Source organism: Myotis myotis, unplaced genomic scaffold (assembly GCF_014108235.1).
Source record: "Myotis myotis isolate mMyoMyo1 unplaced genomic scaffold, mMyoMyo1.p scaffold_m19_p_12, whole genome shotgun sequence".
NCBI classification, from domain to species: domain Eukaryota; kingdom Metazoa; phylum Chordata; class Mammalia; order Chiroptera; family Vespertilionidae; genus Myotis; species Myotis myotis.
In genome coordinates this window covers 72,282,849-72,304,154 of record NW_023416316.1, presented here as the reverse complement: position 1 = coordinate 72,304,154, position 21,306 = coordinate 72,282,849, and the positions used below count along the sequence as shown (strand labels likewise).

General features: G+C 46.0%; 1 protein-coding gene across 3 annotated transcripts in view; it reads right to left on the bottom strand.

Moving 5' to 3' along the window:
- The window catches only part of LOC118667637 (aminopeptidase O (putative)), a 319,523-nt gene that overhangs the window by 104,160 nt on the left and 194,057 nt on the right, over positions 1-21,306 (bottom strand). For 2 of the 3 annotated variants that reach the window (XR_004971349.1, XR_004971350.1), the window contains exons 8-10: positions 11,326-11,428; positions 9,634-9,741; positions 4,343-4,386 (exon numbers count right to left, since the gene is read on the bottom strand). Coding sequence is in view for 1 of the 3 variants with exons in the window: in XM_036331403.1 (XP_036187296.1) it covers positions 4,343-4,386; positions 9,634-9,741; positions 10,146-10,220; positions 11,326-11,428 (330 nt within the window). In the remaining 2 variants the exon portion in view is untranslated. Of the gene's footprint in view, positions 1-4,342; positions 4,387-9,633; positions 9,742-10,145; positions 10,221-11,325; positions 11,429-21,306 lie in introns of all 3 variants that reach the window. The other variant, XM_036331403.1, reaches the window with a different exon arrangement.

Sequence of the window (21,306 nt, the reverse complement as noted above, 5' to 3'; positions counted from 1 at the left end):
CTATCAACGTCTTGTTGATCAGGAGAAATGTCTTTACTGACATTTCACTCTTTACTCCCGTCTTCTGCCTCTTGGGATTCTAAAGGTCATGTTCTATCTCCATCTTTAAGGAAGCACGTGGCCCAGCTGCCACTTGACCTGAAGGATGGATGAAAGACCTTGGGAGCGCAGGTACCAGATGGAGGCGAGCTTTGGGCCTTCAGTGCTCGGGTCTGAATCGGAAAGTGGTCTTGTTCTGCAACTAGTGCACATCTCAACTTTTTTTTTTTTTTAATATATTTTATTGATTTTTTACAGAGAGGAAGGGAGAGAGAGATAGAGAGTTAGAAACATCGATGAGAGAGAAACATCGATCAGCTGCCTCCTGCACATCTCCCACTGGGGATGTGCCCGCAACCCAGGTACATGCCCTTGACCGGAATCGAACCTGGGACCCTTGAGTCTGCAGGCCGACGCTCTATCCACTGAGCCAAACCGGTTTCGGCTGCACATTTCAACTTTACACACAGTTATTTACTTTCTTGATCAAAACAAGCAGTTTGTGCTGGGGTGTACGATGCAGGTTGCTGACTTAACATTTATAAAACAAGTACGCCCAGCGCTGCGGGGGAGGAAAAGCACTGAATGAAACTAACACATGAACACGCACACACAAACCCAGTGATTGACGAGCAAAGAAAGAGCTGGTTGCTGTCGATACCACAGGAGTGAGCTTTCGCCAGGCAGGCCAGGGCCCCGGATTTGTCCCCATTTCCTTCCAAGCACTTCCAGCCTTTCCTTCCCTTAGTCTCTTAAACATCATCTTTTAAACAGAAACCTCTCACTGACAATGTCTAAAACACAACTCTTCATCTCCTGCTTCCACTTCCAAACACTGCCCCACCCATCCCCTCTGCCCCACACCGACTCCCCAGACAAAAGAGGGCCCGGGTATTTCCAGTGCAACTTCAGTGACTGAGCGGCCAGAAGGAAAGGCTAACTTCATGCTGGAGGCCTCCATTCAACCTCACAACCCATCTTCAAGTCTCATCTCCGGAATCTCTCCGATTGCCTGTTACACTGCCACCGCCAGCATCCCGGCCCTTGTTCCAGCTCTAGATCTCTCCAGCGAACTGCTGCACTGGTCTAATTGGTCTCCTGACTTCTAGTTCTCCCATGCCCATCTGTCTCCCATGCTGCCCCCACCCCAGAGTACCTCTCCAATCTGCTGGTGGCACTCCCCTACCTAAAACCTCCAGTGGTACTTCTTTGCCTGAAGGCTGGAGGCAAGGGCTGATGAGCCCTTTCTCTGTGCACCCAGGACTGGGAAGCTCCCCAGAGCACTTCCCACACGGAGTCCCAGTGCTCTGCTTCGGGTATGCCTGCAGCAGTCAAGTAGGAGCTCCCTGGGGGCGGGGCATGGGATTTATTCCTTTCTGCTCCCTCGTGTCCAGCCTAGTACCCCACCCGGTAGGAAAGGTGCTCAACAGAGAATGTCAAGTTAACTGAAGCAAGAGAACAATGCAAAAGCAGCATGACAGCCCCTGAACCCTGACTGGCGGGTCTGATCTGAAAACCCTTGCCCTACAGAACGGCTCATGTGCCCAACAGATGCGCCTGAGAATCGTTTTGCAGTAGGGCCAACGATTAGGGGCTCAGGGGCCAGGTGTGGGGCCTTTATCTACCTGGGAGAAGTAGATAAAATTGGTACAATATGCTGCACAGGTAAAAGGGTAGACGGTCTGTTTCAATAGCTGAATTCGATTCTGAGATTAGTTAGCAGGAAAGATGGCTGAGTTTCAAAAAGTATTCCAGGACACTTGCTGAAATACGTTCACTGTAGGAAAGAAGCTGCCTTAACTTTTAAGGAGAATTTTTAAAAGGAACTTAAACCTGTTGGCCAGAACATGATCCTCCCTGGGAGAGGCATCCCCCCAAGAGGGGAAGGAGGTGGGTGCCGCTGGCCACTGTCACACAGAGATGTGCTCGTAGCTTCCACAATCACGACAAAGGCCTCTTTGTGGGCCCACAGTGTGCCACCTCCATACATATTCACAATGATAATATCCGGGTCCCCCAGAACCAGCGGGCTCAGGGCCGTCCAAGTGAACTCCATACCCTTATTAGGAAGAGGATGAAAAGAAAGACTTCCCCAACTAAAAAGGCACTTCGTTGCGTCCATGAAAATGACTATAATTGTGCCCTAAGGAGTTCTGAAAGAATGCACAGTCATTACTCAGAAACAGACTTTGGTGACAAGAGGTAATACACCATTTCTATTAGTTTTCTTCTTGTTTCATTCGGTGTTAGTTCATAGGGAAAGCACTCCATCCTATCAGAGGACCTGGGAAGTTATTCCAGGCAGGTATACAAGAATAAGGGAAAAATATGGCAGGTAAATTATTGTTCTTGGCCTTAGGAATAACGACCACCTCTGATGTGATTTTTGCATGACAAAAACCCACATTTCTGTTTAAAAAGAAAAGATGGTAAATCCGAAACGTTTCAGACCTTCCCAAACAAGCCACACCTCCTTCGAGCGGCCTCCTGGAAAAGCCAGTGACTGCAGCCCACGCAACCTCCCTGGATAAGACTTCCTTCAGCATCAAAGGCAGAGCAGAAAGAGGTACATTAAGGAATTTAACAAACGATATGGCTATGTTAATTCTGTATGATGCACTAGTTTGTGTTATGTGTGAGTTCCCATCTGACTGAAAAAAGAAAAAAAAAAGCCTAACAATAACATTTCTAACTGTTGGAGCAAGAATTGGAGGTAGATGGTGGAAGATGAAGAAAAACTCTCCACGCCTTCATGGCCCCCAGATCCTCCCTGAACTTCATGTCATCTCCTGGCAGCACAAGTCCTGACACCTGACCCTCACGACCCCCACATCAGGCTGCCTAAAGGCAGGCGGTCGACATGGAGGTGTCTGGCCTTGCATGGGTCCAAGTCAATGTCTGTGCGAAGGGATTTATCTCCACATTTGGAAATCTCCTCCGAGCATAAAATCATGGCTAAAACGGTGGGTCAGGAAGGAGAGTAATATTGGCTCTTCTTGAAAGAAATGTTAATTTCCCAAGATGCCCCCTTTAATGTTTCAATACCAATTTTGCTATTAGAAATTATGTTTCAGGGTATTCGCTTTTAGTGCCCAAATTAAGATAGGAAATTAGAAAGAAAGGGTCGGAATGAATCTAATCCAAACTTTGCTGTAGGTCTTAACCCCCCCGAATCCCCATAGGAGGTCAGCCAGACTAAAACTGGGCCCCCCCAGGACGAGGTCTCCCTCTTTCCAGAGCGAGCTTGCATTGCAAAGAGCATGGGCGAGGCCCAGGCAGCCTCACTCCGAACCGGGCTCACTCCCCTGCTCGCTAAGGGATCTTTAAGTTACTCAGCCTCTGGGAGCCTCCGTTTCTTCCCGTGGGACACTGCGGATAAGAGCAGAGGCTCCAGAGCCAGGCCACCTGGGAGCAGAGCCCACCCGCCACATGGAGCTGTGACGCCCTGGCTGCTCGCTCAGCCCTCGGCACCTCAGGCCTCTGGTAAAACAGGAATAAAACACAGCGCCCCAGGTAGCGATGTTCAGAGGATTAACTGAGTGCCTGCAAACAGTAACCACCCATGAAGTATTGGCTTAAAATAATCATGATGACTAATGACGATGAAGAAAGAGAAAAAGGAGGAGGAGGCCGCAGCAGCGGAGGAGGAGTGCTGTGATGAGGAGCCAATGATCTCCTGTAAGCAGATCCCGAAAGTGCCTGGTGCACAGAAGCTGTTATTGTTCTAACTACATCCATCATTAATTGAGCACCTACTTTTCATGTGTTATCCCCTTTGATCCTCCGGAAAGCCTGCCAGAGGGTAGCAAACAGGAATTTGGAGGGACGAAGTGACCTGATCCGAATGTTATATGTGGGAAGGGGCAGAGCTGGGTTAGAACCTTGAAGAGCCGAGCTTCAAATCCCTGGCTTTTCTTGATACCCCACCTTTCACCTTCAATGGAACAGTGTTTGCTTGTATGGAGCCATGTTCTCTACAGCCCCCGGGGCTTTAGGACCGTCCTCTCTGCCACTCTTTCCACAGCAGCTGAGGCCACACTGTGTCCTTGGCTTGCCTCATATACCACTTGGGGGGCCCCCAGCTCTGGGGGAATCCCTGCTGTGCCCCCTGGCTCCCACTATTCACATGAGCCCATTTCTAAGTTTGGCTGATGCTCCCGGGACTCCTGCTGGCTGGGCCAGGTCCTTGCCTCTACTAAGAGAGGAAGACTGAACTTCCTCAGTTTAGTAAGCCAGACAATGGCAGGGTCGTTTTTAACATTAAAAGTAAAACGAGGCTCTTAATTCCTAAGTTGGTCCTCACCTTTTTTCTTCTGGGATGTTCTCCAACAGCATTTGAAGGAAATCCTGGAATAAGAAAAAAGCAAACCATGAAAAACGTCCATCGATGTGTCACTGCCCCCGGCTGCCGGCAGCTCACCTGCTCTCGAAGCTGGGCCCATGCTGGGTCACTGGGCTATGCGCCCGATGTATTAATTACGGCGCTTCAGTCCAATCAGGTAAAGAGATTTGTTTTGTGAAAACCACAAACAAATTGAAAAATGTAGTGTTTGTTATTTTGACCTAAAGCAACAGTTTATTTCATTTCATGTCTCAACTATGTATTTTCAAAAGGCTGTCCCCCAGAAAGCTCTGTCCCCCACCTAACCGAGTCCCCGTCATGAGCCCTGTAACGGACTGAACGACCTCAGCGCCAAGAGGCTGGTGAGTGACTTGCAACTTTCTTGCTTTGCTCTTTGGAAAGATAATGACAGAGCTCAAGACGATTTCTATCCCCGACCGTCCCCGGGGAGGAACCAAGCGGCTACAGCCAGAATGGTTCCGGTTCCCTGGCTCCGCCTGCAGCCTCTCCTAGTGCCACTGACACCTAGGATGTTTCAATAATAAATTTTTTAAACCTAAAGACATGACTTACACACACTCATTGTTTCCTCTACTATGGAAAATTTCAAACACATTCAAAAGGAGACAAAAGAGTATAATTAACCTTCATGTACCCATCAACCCACAGCCAATATGCCCCATCCACTTATCTGCCTCTTGTATTATTTAGAAGCGAACCCCAAACATTACATAATTTCACCAATCAATGTTTCAGTAAATTGCTCTGAAATATAAGGACTCTTTTAAAACATAACCACAATACCATAAGGCCTAAAAAAATCACATATGAATGTGCAATATCATTTATATTTAATTTGCACCTTGAATATTGTGACCATGTCAGTCCATCTAATTCTAGAATCTTGATTTGGCCTCAACTAGGTTTGTCAGATACAATATTGGATGCCCAGTTAAATTGGAGGCATGCTTACACTAAAAGAGTATTTGCTGTTTATCTGAAATGCAAATTTAACCTGGTGTTGTGCATTTTTACTTCCTAAATTAAACCTCCTACCATCTGAAGATTTGACAAGATACACTTCAGAAAAAATATAGAACATGCAGCAAACAAGAACAACCTGTAATGTTTTTGGGATCTACACTTGAAGTTTTTCTTTTAATAAACTGACAATCTTGTAAAGCAGGTCCTTGCAAGAGCTCAGATGACCAGCTATGGCACTGCCAAATGAACGTCCCTGGATGGAAGCCCCGCCCCCACACCCCCTCAGCCAAGCCTGCAGATGCGGGCAGTGCAGGCTCTGATGAGACCCATTTAACTCAGAATGTGAGATGGAAGCAGCAGCTCAGACCCTGGGATTACAAACAGATGGAAGCACGGAGGACTGGAAATCTGCAAACAATTTGTATGACAAGGTGTTCTTCTTCTATCAACACATGAGGCAAAGCCATCGCACATTGGCGAAGCCTGACAGCCCTTCCTATGAGTTTATGGGTGCGTAGTAGGTCCATTTCTTCCAGAGGCAAAGACTCCCTATTAAGGGCAGTAATGAAAAATTTATTTCTTGCAAATCCCGTTCTCCTTCTAAGGCTTCACTTGTGTATTTTGCTTCACCCAAAATAAACGATACAAAGAATACCAACTAATATTAAAAGCATGGATCATGCAGGCAAATGGAAGGGGACAAGCCCCAATACAATGACCCCTCACATCTGAAGTCCCTCCTTGCACCTGCAGTTGATGCAGTACATGGAGGAAATACCAAAGGAAGCAAGAGCAATATTTAGAATTGGAAGAATTACTTTTGCTTGAGGTTCTTTAAGTCATTATCTTTACTGTAATAATTATTTTGTATAAATGTTGAATTAGAAATTAATTTATCACAACTGACTTATTAATAGGTTACATTGCAGATATTTCACTGGTTGAATGGCAGTATTCTTGCTTCCTAAAAATCCAAATTATACGGTAAGTATAATTTCTTACTAATTTCACTTCATTATCTCCTTAGAGCCCATATCAACTTATCCCATATTTGTCCAGTAGTGTATCCTCATTTATGTGTGTGTGTGTGTGGGAGGGGAGGTGTGGGGTATTACATTAATTCAATGGCAAGGGGGAGAATTTAATTGCGTGAGAAGCAGGAAATACAGAGTTAACCTTAATTCTGTCCTTTTGCATTTTCCAGTTACAACTGGATCTTTATTTATAGGACTGCAGAGAACAATGTTCCAGAATTTTCAGTGAATACAGGAAATTTTTGTATTCTATTTTGTTTGTCAATTTATTTTGTCCTATTTTGTTAGTCAATTTATTTTGTTCATTAGATTCCACATATAAGTGAAATCTGTCTTTCTCTGACTGGCTTATTTCACTTAGCATAATAATCTCCAGGTACCTCCATGCTGTTGCAAAGGGTAAGAGTTACTTCTTTTTTTTTACAGTCTCATAGTATTCCATTATGTCCACTGCTTTTCTATCTACTCAGCTACTGATGGACACTTGGGCAGTTTCCAAATTGCAAATAATGCTGCTATGAACATAGGAATGCATAGATTCTTTCTGATTGGTGTTTTGGGATTGTTAGGATATATTCCCAGAAGTAAATTCACTGGGTCAAAGGGCAGTTCCGTTTTTAATTTTTTGAGGAGACTCCATACTGTCTTCCACAGTGGCTGCACCACCTGCATTCCCACCAGCAGTGCACTTGGGTTCCCGTTTCTTCACATCCTCACCAGCACTTGTTGCTGATTTATTGATGGTAGCCACTCTGGCTGGTATGAAGTGATTGATATCTTATTATATTTTCAATTTGCATCTCTGATGATTACTGATGTTGAGCATTTTTTCATATACATATTGGCCATCTATCTGTATGTCCTCTTTGGAGAAGTATCTATTCAGATCCTTTGCCCACTTTTTAATTGGATTGTCTCCCGGGTGTTGAATTGTATAAATTCTTTATACATTTTGGATATTAACCCCTTAACAGATGTATCATTGGCAAATATGTTCTCCCATACATGGTGGTTCCTTTTGCTGTGCAGAAGCTTTGTAGTTTGATGTAGTCCCATCTGTTGCCCCATTTGTAGGTAGGCTTGGCCCTTGGGCTGGCTGCCTGTGAGACTCAACCCCAACCATGCTATGCAAACTGTTGCACAGGTGCTGACAGAACAATACAAAATAAAACACAACAAAACAAAGCAAAAAACAACATGGAAAAATAAAGCAACCCACCGCCACTAACAAAAACAACAACAGAAAAAAAGAATAAAAAGAGAAAAAAGGGGCAAAGAAGGAATAATAAAAGACAAGAGGCAAAAAGAACAAGAGCATGAATAGAAAGAAGGAATAAAAAAAAATTAAAAGAAAAAATAATAAGCCTGGAGAATGGCTGAATTCAAGGCAGTCATTAGGGATGTTGGTGCCATTTTCAAAATAGGGAATCAACCCGGCCGGCGTGGCTCAGTGGTTGAGTGTCAACCTATGAACCAGGAGGTTGCGGTTTGATTCCCAGTCCAGGCATATGCCTGGGTTGCGGGCTGGATCCCCAGTGTAGGGTGTGTAGGAGGCAGACAATTGATGATTCTCTCTCATCACTAATGTTTCTCTCTCTCTCTCCCTCTCCCTTCCTCTCTGAAATCAATAAAAATATATTAAAACAAAAACAGGAAATCACCAGAAGAGGATCAGAAAGAATTCAGGTCCTCCATATTGAAGCACAAAAGACCCCTCCAGGAAGGGGTGTCCAGCAGAAGACTAGATAAACAGTTTTGGAATCACTGGAGAGGCCATAGAGTATAGGTCCCTCTTCTTTGAAGACACACCTCACCTCCTTGTTCTGAAAGCTGTAGATGAGCAGGTTGAACATGAGGGTCACAAGGTTGTAGGAGAGGGACACCACCTGCTTGCTCTCCAGGGAATAGTGGCCTTGGGTCACAAGTGGATGACCCCATTGTAGCATAAAGCTGAATGAGCATGACCAGGTGGGAGGCACACACATAAAAAAAGTAATAATAATAAATAAAATATAGAATAGGAAAAGGAAAATGGCAAAAAGAATTTTAAAAAGAGAAAAAATAGAATAAATAAAGGAAAGAGAGAAATAAGAGATATGAAAGGAAAAAGAGAAGAAAGAAATAAATTAGGAAATAAAATATAAAAAAAGATTTAAAAAAAAAAATAAGAGGAGTTTGCCCCCGCAGGTTTTGGTGCCTGCTACAAGCACAGTTTCCAGAGTCAATCCCTGTTTGTTAACTTGCTTACTTCTATGTGAAGTTTGGCCCCACAACCATATAAACTGAGTCTTTCTCTGATAGTTTTGAGGTCAGGCTGTCTGAATATTTCAGTGTATCTTATCAATCTCTCAGTTTATCAAATATATATGGTGCACATACTGTTTGTCAATCATGTATTAAGTATTCATCAAATAAAGAGCATGGTCTGGCCTTCATGAGCTTATACATAGAATGGAGGAGAAAGAAAAAAACCCAAGTGATCTTAAATAAAAATCTATATATATAAAAGCCTAAGCAACCGAATGACCGGTTGTCTGGTTGCTATGACGCACACTGACCACCAGGGAGCTGCCCCCTGGTGGTCAGTGCACTCCACAGCCAACCTCCTGCGGTCCCTCCCCCCACAGCTGGCTGGCTCTGATCAAGGCAGCTGGCCAACCTCCCATAGCCTCTCCCCCGGCCAGCCGGTCAACCTCCCGCAGCCCCTGCCCCCACCAGCCAACCTCCCACAGCCCTGATCGGCCCGAATTGCTGGCCAGGCCGAGGGACCCCACCCGTGCACAAATTCGTGCACCGGGCCTCAAATAAAATGATAAATAATGGCAATGGCAATGACAATGAAGGCAATGAAAAAGGCAAAGGGTAGAGATTAGCATGGTGGATGCAGATCTGATTAGCTGGGGTGACTCTGAGTGTGTGGCATTTGAGCTGAGACAAAAGGATAAGATCACTGCAGGTAGAGGAACAGCAGGGCTCCTTTTTTTGCTTTTGTTCTTAAGGTCACTTAAGATTCAGCTATCTACATCCCTGCACAGGACAGCTTTGGGTCTCAGATGGTCCCGAAACTACAGGGGGATCACCCTCCCTAAAACAACACTTTCCTATGTCCACTTCATTAACTTCCTATTTTTCCTATTGCATTAAATCATAAATCTTTCCCCCACTTTTTAATACTCATATAATCTATTCCCCACATGCCACACCCCCACGGACTCACAAGGACTCATATATTACCTGGGAAAGAATCAGCTGCCCATGAAATGTGTGCACAAATTTTCTTAAAAAGGAAAAATAGGTGTCATCTCCAAGTCTTCTGGCAAGGAACCGGAGAAGGAAATAACCCTGGAAGAAAGGAAGTAGAAGAAAAAAGATGCCTATCATGGATTAATCGGAAAAATGCTTACACAGTCAACCCTGACTTACCCACCAGCACTTTATGCACATCTAGAATGTCCCATGTGATGTGTTCCAGGCTGCCCTTTATATTCTTTACTAGAGGCGTGATGCACAAAATTCGTGCAAGAGTAGGCCTTCCTTCCCCCAGGCTGCCGGCATCGGCTTGCCTCTGGCACCCAGGACCCGGGACCCAGGCTTTCCTCTGGCTGCCAGCACCCAGGACCTGGGCTTCCCTTGCAGAGGGAGGCCCCGCCCACCTGCTACAGCCAGCTGGTCGGTGGCCTGGGCCTCCCTCTGTGAGGCGATCCTGGGGCGATGGCCTGGCCCCTGACCAATCGCATTGCACCCACCTTGGCTGGCTTGGCGCCAGTGGGTGTCACAGGGTGGTCCCGGATGGTTGTCCGGATGGTCATTCTGCTGTTCGGCTGTTTGGTCGATTTGCATATTATGCTTTTATTATATAGGATTTCAAACTTATGTTTATTGTTGAAAGCATTACAGATGTCCCCCTTTTTTCCCTCTCATTGACCTCCTCCACCCAGATCTCACCCCCTCCCCAGGCCTTCAAAGCACTACTGTCTGTGTCTATGGGTTATGCATATCTATATATATAAAAGCCCAGCGACTGGAATGGTGGAACGACCAGAATGACCAGAATGACCGGTGGCTATTACACGCACTGCGGCAGCCAACAAGCCTGATCTGGGTCCTGATTGCCCCACCACCAGCCTGGCCACGATTTGGCCCCCAACACCCTGATTGGGGGTGGAGCCGGCTGGCCAACTGCCTGCAGCCCCTCTCCCCAACCAGCCCGGCCCAATAGGCCCCCATTGGGGCGGGCCAGCTGGACCCCACCTGTGCATGAATTCGTGCACCAGGCCTCTAGTATGCATATAAGTTCTTTAGTTAATCTCTTGCTACCCACCCTCCACCCCCATCCTGCCCTTCCCTCTGAAATACATCAGTCTGTTGCATGCTTCCATGTCTCTGGGTCTATTTTGTTCATCAGTTAATTTTGTTCATTAGATTCCACATATAAGTGAGATCATGTGATATGTGTCTTTCTAGAAATTAAGGATCGACTACTTTGCTTTCAACTCATCTGGGTATTCCCCTTGGTTTACATGAAGCCTGGACACACATCTCAAACTAGAAGGGCCGGGTCCTGGCTCTGTTCTTCCTCAGCTATCGGGAGAGGCCTTTCACCTTAAAATGCTTCCTTCTTGCTCCTATGCTCCAGTTGGAACCTGACAACAATTTTAAGATTCTGCTCTTCAAAGCTGACGTGCAGCAGGGAGAAGGGAGGTATAGGGCAGGAAATAGTTCAGGTTCCTTTGGTTCATGCCTCATTTTGGGGGTATAAAGTGTTTTAATTATTAGACAATCAGATATCTACCCAGTCAAATGTCATTACAATGTTGATCATTGTCCTGTTTAGCTCAACCATGTTATTAATCTTCACTGTTTATGTGCATAATCTAAAAAATGCTATCCCATAGTCGCTGGCTTCTGCCACTTAGCTGTGCTTACCTTTAAATAATGAACCTGCATGAAGACCTTCTCTGGATTGAGCCCATGCTTAATGACAGACGATCCTGAGTCACTCACATGGCCAGTTTTCTCTTTATTGGGTCTAAAATGATGTAGTAAAAGTATAGCACATTCTTAACTAATTAGACCACAATATCGCCTTACTCTTATTTTTAGAGTTGCCCAACAGTGTCTTAATTCTATTCAACAGTACCAGGTATACAGTAATTTAAAACAGTTTATGTTATACATTCATATACTGAACAAGTAGGGATTCATATTTGGGTTGGCAACCTAAGGTTGGCTATTGGCAATATTTTACATCATCTTATCCAAGATTAAAACTTGCCAGACTCTCATGGAATCTAAGCTCCAATATGCATTATTTAAGAACCTGCTTTTCTTTTGGTGGGAATGATGAACTGGGAAATACAATGAAAAATGTAGCTTTGCTTGGAAGAGTAAAAAACTTACATCAAAAAAATTCTTTTTTGAAAGCCCCAATGTTATCCACTTCTTTCGACTTGCATTTAAGGCTCCTTTAAGAAATATTTGTTTAACAAACTAGCAAGACAGGAGCAAACTCATAGACACAGAGAACAAACTGATGGTTGCCAGATGGGAGTGGGGTTGGGAAACTGAATGAAAAGGTGAAGAGATTAAGAAGTACAAATGGGCAGTTACAAAATAGTTATGAGGATGTAAAGTACAGCTTAGGGAATACAGTCAATAATATTCTAATAACTACATGCTGTCAGGTGGGTGCAAGACTTATGGGGGAATCACTTTGTAAGTTATATAAATGTCTAACCACTATGCTGTATAGCTGAAGCTAATATAATATTGAATGTCAACTGTCATTGAAAAATAAAAAAAAATTTTAAAAAGAAATATTTGTACTAGGAAGCTGTTTTAGAATCACAAAAACACACACACAAAAGCAAACATTATTGAAGCCCATGCTTGTAGAACAGGTAGGGACATTCGCAACCACACACTTCACCTCCTCAGTTCGCAAACAAGGGGGAGCGGAGGGCTCGTGGCTTGTTTTGACTCATGGTGACATTAGGGCTGAAACCAAGACTGTTTTAAATATTTTTAAAAATTTCTTTAATAAAATACAATTGTGTTACAGTGAAGCTTCACCAATTAGCTAAAGTTAAAATATGTGACAAGGCATTTGCAGCTTTTAGCTGTCCGAAAACCAGTCCCTTGTTGGGCGAACACTGAAGAGCATGTGTTGGGTGAGTGACTGGGAAGCATGGGCCGCTGAGAGGATGAGCATACCAGAAAGGCCAGTGGCTATTTTCAACAGGTAGTGTGCACAAGTACCAGGGACATGGCCATTGGGATCTAAGAGAACCGGTGTTGAGTTGCAACCCTACTTCTTAAACCTGTTTCTTACTAGCAGGTTAGTGAAATTCTCAAATCTTTAATTTATTCACTTGCAAAATGCAAATAATCCTATGTATCTCCCCACTTCCTATGGAAAATAATTGAAATAATATATGCAAAATCCCCAGTAAGGGCTAGGGCTACATAAATTACTCAACAAACTTAATAAAATATCATACATTTGTTAGCAATAAGTACTGCTAAATTCAAGGTTGGCCATCTATGTTAGAGGCACTGGGGTAGGCTGTTCTTTCACTTCATGCCCCGTGTCCACTAACACATCCTGTAAGGATGCCGGGCCTAAATGGAAGTGGCCATGATGGGCCAGCCTGCCAAGCCAATCCCTGTGCAGCGTGCGCTAGCTGCGCGCACAGAACGTCCCATTAGGCCTCTGCCGGAGATTTCAGCACCTGATCCCAGCAGACACAGGCCTGGAACCAGCAGATACCTCAAGAGAAGACAACCACCAGCCACTAGAGCAAACTGCATAGTTTCCATTTTTCTACTCGGTCCCTGACTTATCTACATGACTATACTTGCAGGAATAACTAGTCCCTTTCATCGTCATTTAAGACTCCATTGAAAAGCATCAGCTTTATTCTTGTTCTCAAGTTTGTCCTGGGTGGAGCGTCCTATAAAGAAAACCACACTGGCTTTGAGAGGGAAAGCCCAGCCAGCCTTGCAGGGAGAAAGGCTTTTCAGAACCTGAATTCAAACCAGTTTTCCCAACCCTGCGAGAGCCAGAGTTGCTGTGAGTTTAAGTCCCTGAGCTCTGAATGAGGCCAGTAGAAGGGCTGGGGCACCGAAGACAGCCCTAAACCTCTGGGTGGAAGGCTGGCTTCCAGGTTCCCAATGACGCTTTCAGTTGCTTTTTCCCCTTTGCCTAAAAAAGTCCTTCCAGAAACCATCCCTCTTATTCTCTGCTTCCACCCTCTCCAAGCGAAGGAGTGTTCAAGGAAATTCTTTTATGCTGACAGCATCCGAGGCAACCTTACAGTCCCCAGGAGACTCCTTTCAAAGTGGACATGGCGCTGGAGGGAGCAGTGCCCGGGCAAGCCTCGGCTTCCTGAGGCACAGATGCTCCGTGAGCGGGAGATGGCCGACTTCCCGGAAAGCACTTATCCCAGGTCTGTCCAGAGAGACACTGCACAGAGAGCATGCGGGACCCACTTCGTGTAAGAACAGAGGCTAATGCAGCCCCACTTCGTGTAAGAACAGTGACTCTCAAGGTGAGTGACTGCAGTCACAGCACCGCCGTCTCCCTTCCCCGTGGTGTCACTCTCCGCAGTTTCAGTTACCTGCAGTCAACTGAGGACCAAAAATATTAACTTAAAAATTCCATAAACAACTGATAAGTTTTAGCCTGCATGCCACTGAGCAGCTTGATGAAATCTCACGCCTACCCCCTGTGTGTCATGCCTGGGACATGAATCACCGCTTTGTCCAGCGTATCCACGTGATTATGCGCTCCCTGCCTGTTAGTCACGTGGGCGCCTTCTCCATGATCAGATCAACTGTCCGGGTAGCACAGGGCCTCTGTTCATCACCCTTATTTTACTTCATAATGGCCCCAAAGCACAAGAGTAGTGCTGCTGGCAATTCAGAAACGCCTGAGAGAAGGCAGAAAGGGTTTCCATTAAGTGTATGTCTAGAAAACAACATAGCATGGGTAGGGTTCGGTACTACCCCTGCTTTCAGGCATCCACTGGGGGTTTTGGAACATGTGTCCCACGGGTAATGGGGTGGAGAGGGAGAAACTGCTGTACACACAAGTGCACAATTCCATTCACATGGAGTCAAAGAACAGGCAAGCCAGGGTCCTGGGGGTGGAGGTCAGAGGGAGGGTTCCATTTAGGCAGGAGTGCCGACGGGGGGAAGAGGGAGATTGCTGGGATGCTGGGAATGTTCCACAGAGTAGTCACAGTGGTGCTGTCAAGAGGATAAATAGTAAAGCTCTGCTGAGCCATCTAGAAACACTGCAGTGTGTGTGTGTGTATGTGTGTGTATATGTGTGTATGTGTATATGTGTGTATGTGTGTGTGTATGTGTGTGAGTGTGATAATTTAATTTAAAGGTTAAGAAGAACAGATGCATACGGAACTATATATTTTGTGAAAACAAAAGGGAATCAGTCTAGAAAAGGGCATGGCTGTTCACGTGCCCTGAACGGGTGACCAGGATTAACTAAGCCCTCTAACCTGACGACCCAAGAGGCAGGAAGAACTGTGGCAAATACCATTGGCTCAGGCTATTCCCAGTTCACCCACCTTCTTCCGTGCCACCACTTATCCATCAAATCTGAAACGTTCAATCCTCACTTTCCGAGTCCCTGCAGCTACAAATGGTCAGAAGACATGGTCTGGGCCAGTGAGACAAAAGCAGAAATCTGCTGTGGCTGGAAGCGGGGCTCTGGGGTAGCTTTTGCTTTCTTTACAAAAGCGGGGGGGGGGGGTCCCTGGTACTGCACCCCTCCTCCCAGTCATGGTAGATGGAATGCAGCAGCCACCTAGCAGCCATGAAGCAGCAAATCAAAACGCTCTGGAGACCAGAAGGAGTGAAAGGCAAGTGGCCTTTGATGGTGTCATTGGCTGCCTGCGACTGCCTGCTTCAAACTTCTTACTGTGTGAGAAAAATAACCCCCATGTGTTTCAGTTGATATTGCTCACTTTTCTAGTAATTGTAGGTAGATTTATCTCTAATAGATGGAGAACCAAACTAATATTAACCACTACCATTTCCTGGAATCCCTGTGCCAGGTACTTTGCCAAGCTCTTCTTAGGCATCATGTCCTTCTCCCTCACAAGGAACTGATGGCACAGGGACTGTGATTATGCCCATTTAAAAGCAGGGAAGAGTGAGGCCTGGACATACCACAAAACGGATTAGTGGCAGACCTGAGGCTGGACCCAAGGTCCATGGAACACCGGCCTCTGCTGCATTCTGGGGCCTCGCCAAGATCCAGCCCTCATCTGGGTTGTGCCAGACACTAAGTGGAGAGCCTCAGGCGTGTTTCTTACCCTCCCTGAAGCTCAGTTCCTCACCTGGAGAGTGTGATGGCCTTGGCCAGCTTTCCCAGTGGTTAGAGCGTCGGCTCTTGGACCAAAGGGTCTCAGGTTCGACTTCTGGTCAAGGGCATGTACCTCAGTTTCATGTTTGATCCCTAGCCACAGTCAGGGTGCATGCAGGAGGCAACCAGTCACTGTGTCTCTCTCACATCGATGATTCTCTCTCTCTCTCTCTTCCCCCCTCCCTTTCACTCTATGACCAATGGAAAAAATATCCTTGGTGAGGATTAAAAATCATAACACTAATAAAAAGAATGTGACGAGACGCAGGTAATATAAATAAAAACACTCTGTGAGTGTGACCGCACGTCTTAGACACGACATGCCAGTGTTTGTTTCCTTGGCTGGAATACAAGGAATGCAAGAGATCAAGTTACGAAGGTCGTCTGGGCTGAAATGCCCTTGGTTTCTGTTGTACCTGGCACCAAACACAACAACTGAGATCAGCCTGCCCTGCCCTGCCCTGCCCACCTCCCTCCCTCTCCACTGCACTCCCAGACGCAGTGTGGACATCTCAGTGTGGGGCAGTGACACTGATACACAGTGATTTGATTTGGAACCCTGCCTCCTGAGAAAGGACTGATTCTGCAGGACTCTCACCAAGGGTGGGATTTGGGAAAATGCCTCTGAAAGGTGCTCAGGCGTGTCAGCGTGGGGCTGGACACCTGCTGCTGTGCCACAGCCCAGAGGCGCTGCCTGGCAGCGTTCTCCGCCTCACACTCCTTGGCGAAGATCGTCCTCTATAAACTCACACTGTACTGCTGGGCCAGGGATTAAGCATCCAGAAATGAGATAGAAAGGGACCAATCAGCATTTCAACATCCCGTCTGCATATCAGATGCAGCTGCCCCACAAGGCGGGACTGTTGGGGAGCAGGGCCTCACTCACCCACATCATGGAGGAAGTTAAAACTACCTTTGTGTAGACATTGGCCTCGGGGTACTCATCTGAGCCCCAAATGTACAAGCGAGACCTACAGGGGAAGCACATTACGCACTGGTTAGGAATTTGGGCAAGAATCTTGACTCTTAAGTGCCACATAATCTTTCTTTTTAAAAAACATTTTTAATTTTTATTGTTGAAAGTATTACAGATGCCCCCCCCCCTTTCCCATTGACTCTCTCCACCTTGCCCCCCCCCAAGCCTTCATCACACTATTGTCCATGGGCTATGCATATATGCATATAAATTCACCAGTTAATCTCTCTCCACCCATCCACCTCCACCTTCCCTCTGAGATTTGTCAGTCTGTTCCAGGCTTCTATGTTTCTGAATCTATTTTGTTCATCAGTTTATTTTGTTCATTAGATTCCACATATGAGTAAGATCATGTGATACCTGCCTTTCTCTGAATGGCTTATTTCACTTAGCACAATACTCTCCAGGTCCGTCCATGCTGTCTCGGGGTAAGAGATCCTTCTTTTTTTAGAGTTGCATAGCATTCCATTGTGTAAATGTACCCCAGCTTTTTTATCCACTCAGCTGCTGATATACACTGGGGCTGTTTCCATTTCTTAGCTATTGTAAATAATGCTGCTATGAACATAGGAGTGCATATATTCTTTCTGATTGGTGTTTCTGGCTTCTTAGGATATATTCCTAGAAGTGGGATCACGGTCAAATGGCAGTTCCATTTTTAATTTTTTTGAGGTAACTCCATACTGTTTTCCACAGTGGCTGCACCAGTCTGCATTCCCACCAGCAGTGCATGAGGGTTCCCTTTTCTCCACATCCTCCCCAGCACTTGTCATTTGTTGATTTACTGATGGTAGCCATTCTGGCTGATGTGAGGTGGTACCTGTCATTTTAATTTTAATCTCTCTGATGATCAGTGACATTGAGCATTTTTTCATATGTCTCCAGCCATTTATATGCCCCGCTTCTTTTTATCCTAAAGCCTCACCAGAGAATATTTTCCCCATTGATTTCTAGAGAGAGTGGGAGGGAGGGAGAGGTGGGAGAGAGAAACATCAATGTGAGAGAGACACATCCATTGGTGGCCTCCTGCCTGCACTCCTCCTAGGGCTGAGGAACCTGCAACCGAGGTACATGCCCTTGACCTGGACTCTAACCAGGGAATCTTCAGTCCGCAGGCCAGTGTTATAACTACTGAGTTATACCGACCAGGCCTGTATGTCCTCTTTAGATACTAGTGAGTATTTATTTAGGCCCCCCTGCCCATTTTTAAATTGGATTGTCTTCCTTTTGTTGAGTTGTATAAGTGCTTTATATATTTTGGAAATTAACCCCTTATCAGATGTATCATTGACAAATATGTTCTCCCATACAGTTGGCTCCCTTTTCATTTTGATGGTAGTTTCTTTTCCCGAAGCTTTTTAGTTTAATGTAGTCCCATCTATTTATTTTTTCCTTTGTTTCTCTTGCCCTAAGTGTTGTATCAGTGAAAATTCTGCTACGTGAGCTATTTGATATTTTGCTGCCTACATTTTCTTCTAGGATTTTTATGGTTTCATGACTTACATTTAAGTCTTTTATCCTTTTTGAGTTTATTCTTGTGTATGGTGTAAGCTGTTGGTCTAGTTACATTTTTTTTGCATATACCTGTCCAATTCTCCCAACACCATTTATTGAAGAGACTGTCCTTACTCCATTGTATGCTCTTGCCTTCTTTATCAAATGTTAATTGAGCATAATAATGGCTTGGCGAGACCCCCAATTTTGAACATAATCCCTTTAAGGGTTTGTCTTTAAGCCTGCTCCATGCCACACATCATCAGAAAACAAATCAAAAGGACAAACAAAGTTTAAGGGTTGCATAAAGTCCCAGAAGCTAGATCTGGGCATATTCCTTACATACACACCTCACAGTCCACACCATTCAGTGAGGAAATTACTAAAATTCTGGGTTAAAAATGGAGGCAGAATAATTGAAAGTATGGGAATTTTATACCCTCCATTTGTTTTAACAACTATTTTTCTATCTAAAAAGTATGTCCGATGAGCGCTGGCCACTGGCTTGCTTTCGGACGGTACTTGCAGAGCACTGGGCCCAGGTGCACACCTGTAAGTAAGGAAGCGGAATGGCACCAAAGCTGCTGTCCAGCGGGAGGGTGTCCCCACCAGGGACCTTGGTCCTATGGCAGGCACAGCAGGGTATCACTGTGGTGCCGGGAAGGCAACTGCCAAAGTGATACAAGACAGAAGGAGGCATCTCTCCAAGGAGTAGGAGGACAGCCAGGAGGGTATATTCTGTCTCCGACAGTGAAGGAACTGGTGGTCGGTACCTATGGGAGGAGAGGTCCGCTGCTGAAGGGCGGTGATAAGGAAAGATACTGCAGATCATATGGAAAACACGAACAAACCCTGCAAATTCTGATAAGCAGGGTAGGAAAATAAAAGATGAAACTTAGAAAAGCAGGAAGTAATGGGCCTCGACACAAAACCAAAAGAGCCCTCAGGTTTTAAACGGCCATAAATCAGAAATTCCTCTCTAAGACACAAAATTGCAAACAGAGAAAACCCAAGGGATAGGCTAATACAATGGTCTGAGCAGTAAATCACCACCTTCAACACAGCAAGAGAAATACAGACACATTTTCCGAGGAGAGAGAGAAAATGGGGAGTGAAGACACCTTGCAGGAGGTTCCTGATGAGGTGATTTTCAAAAGACACGTGCAAAAGATGAAAGGGAATGCTGGGAAAGAAACAACCAAAGCTAAGTCCAACCTCCAGGAAGCCGTGAAATTGTTGCCAGGAAGGCAGAGATTCCGAAGGAGCCGATGCTAATGGAGAAGACCCAGGGCCGTGAAAAGGGCTTCAGAAGTGACATCTGAGCTTAGGGAAGACCAGGTGCTGAGAGTGACAGAACGAACAGAACTAGTGACTCCCACTTTGCTTCAACTTTGTAGCCAGGGAGGCAGGTCTTCAGGGTGTACGCGGTAGAACAAGCACTGTTACGCGGGAAGTCTGCTCTGTGTCCAGAGAGTGATGCTCAGCGCAGGTGGAGAGGGCTCCTTCCTTCATCCTGAGAGGAGTCCGACCCCCGGCTCAGGCGAGGGACATGGCACAGCGCGGAGCGCTTCCCCCTGCGATCACAGACCTCTGGGGATCAAGTCACGGAGAGTGCGACGGGGCCCATGGAGACAGACACACACTTGTTATGATGTGTAAAGGAAGAAGGGATGGGGGAGGGAGGCAAACCATGACTTGGTTATTGAACAGAGAGTCTGAGAGCACTGAGAAGAGAACATGATTAACTACAGGAGTTAGCATGGGACCTGGGCCTCTGCCAGAAAGTCACTGTGGGCATCAGGCATCCGGCTTCTACAAGGCAGCCAGCAGATGGATGTGGTGGTGAGTGTATGGTGTTGCTTCGTGGCTTTACAGAAGGTAAAGAACAGAACCCCAAGGCTGTTGATTAATTACTTGCTATAACCTGAGGGCTGTGTCCAAGGAATGGAGGCTTATTGGCTTAGCAGATTTGCATGAGTCTAGGCGAGGAGTCTCCTTGTTGGTTGATGGACAGCATCCATCTTCAAGAATAGAAACCACAGGCTTCAATAGTCCATGAGGACAGAGAAGTTTTTAAAATTAAGCAGCACTTACCTATGGAAAAGATTTAGTTTATTAATTGTCTGTAAACTCAACATGCAGCAAGAGGTGACTGATGTGGCTTCCAAAACAACCAATAGGATGGCAGGTGGGATGATGGCAGGTGGGTTGAGGGGAGGGCTGCGGGGAGGGTCAGACAGAGCGGAGAGCCAGACTCCTCTGCTTTCATCCCAGCTCCGCCACTCTCTAGCTGTGGGAACGTGCCAGCCACCTCATGCGCCTCTCCTCGGCTGTCCTGGGAAGGAAGATGTACCAGTACCAGATCCTTACACGGGGCCATTGTAAGGATCAAACGAGACCCTATCTCTCCATGCTTGGAACAGTGTTTGGCGCATGGAAAGCGCTAGGTGGTGTTATTAAGGAGAAAAATGTATGGGGGTTGGAACGGTGAGACTGCCATGAGAAGGCATCTGATGCTGAGTTTAAAAAAGAAACATGGTAGATGAGTTAGTAACAAGATGTGGTGTATATGATATACAAATATCACACACATACAATGGAATACTACTCAGCCATAATAAAAAGATGAAATATTGCCATTTGTGACCACAGGGATGGATCTGGAGGGTGTCATGCAAGTGCATCCAACCTAATCAGTGCTTGTCCTTGCTTTTCTGACTATCCAGAGAAAGGCAGCAGCCAGGGTCCCCGTGCGTTCTGCTCAGGTGCAACCTCACCCAGAACGCTGTGCTCCATTCAGGGGTCACCGCCGGAGAAGGCCAGTCACCGCCGAGGACAACAAAGGACCACGCCCGAGAAGGCAAACCTTTTCCCGACTGCAGTGCTTGTGAGGAATTTATCAAAGCCGGGATCTGGTGGCCGGGAAAGGCCAGAGGATGGCCTTCAGATGTGATGGCTTGGGAGCACAGGATGGGTCCTGGGCAGCTCGGAGGGCCGGGCCGAGAGGACCAGGCGAACCTGGCCGAGGCAGGCCTGGGTCCAAGGAGGA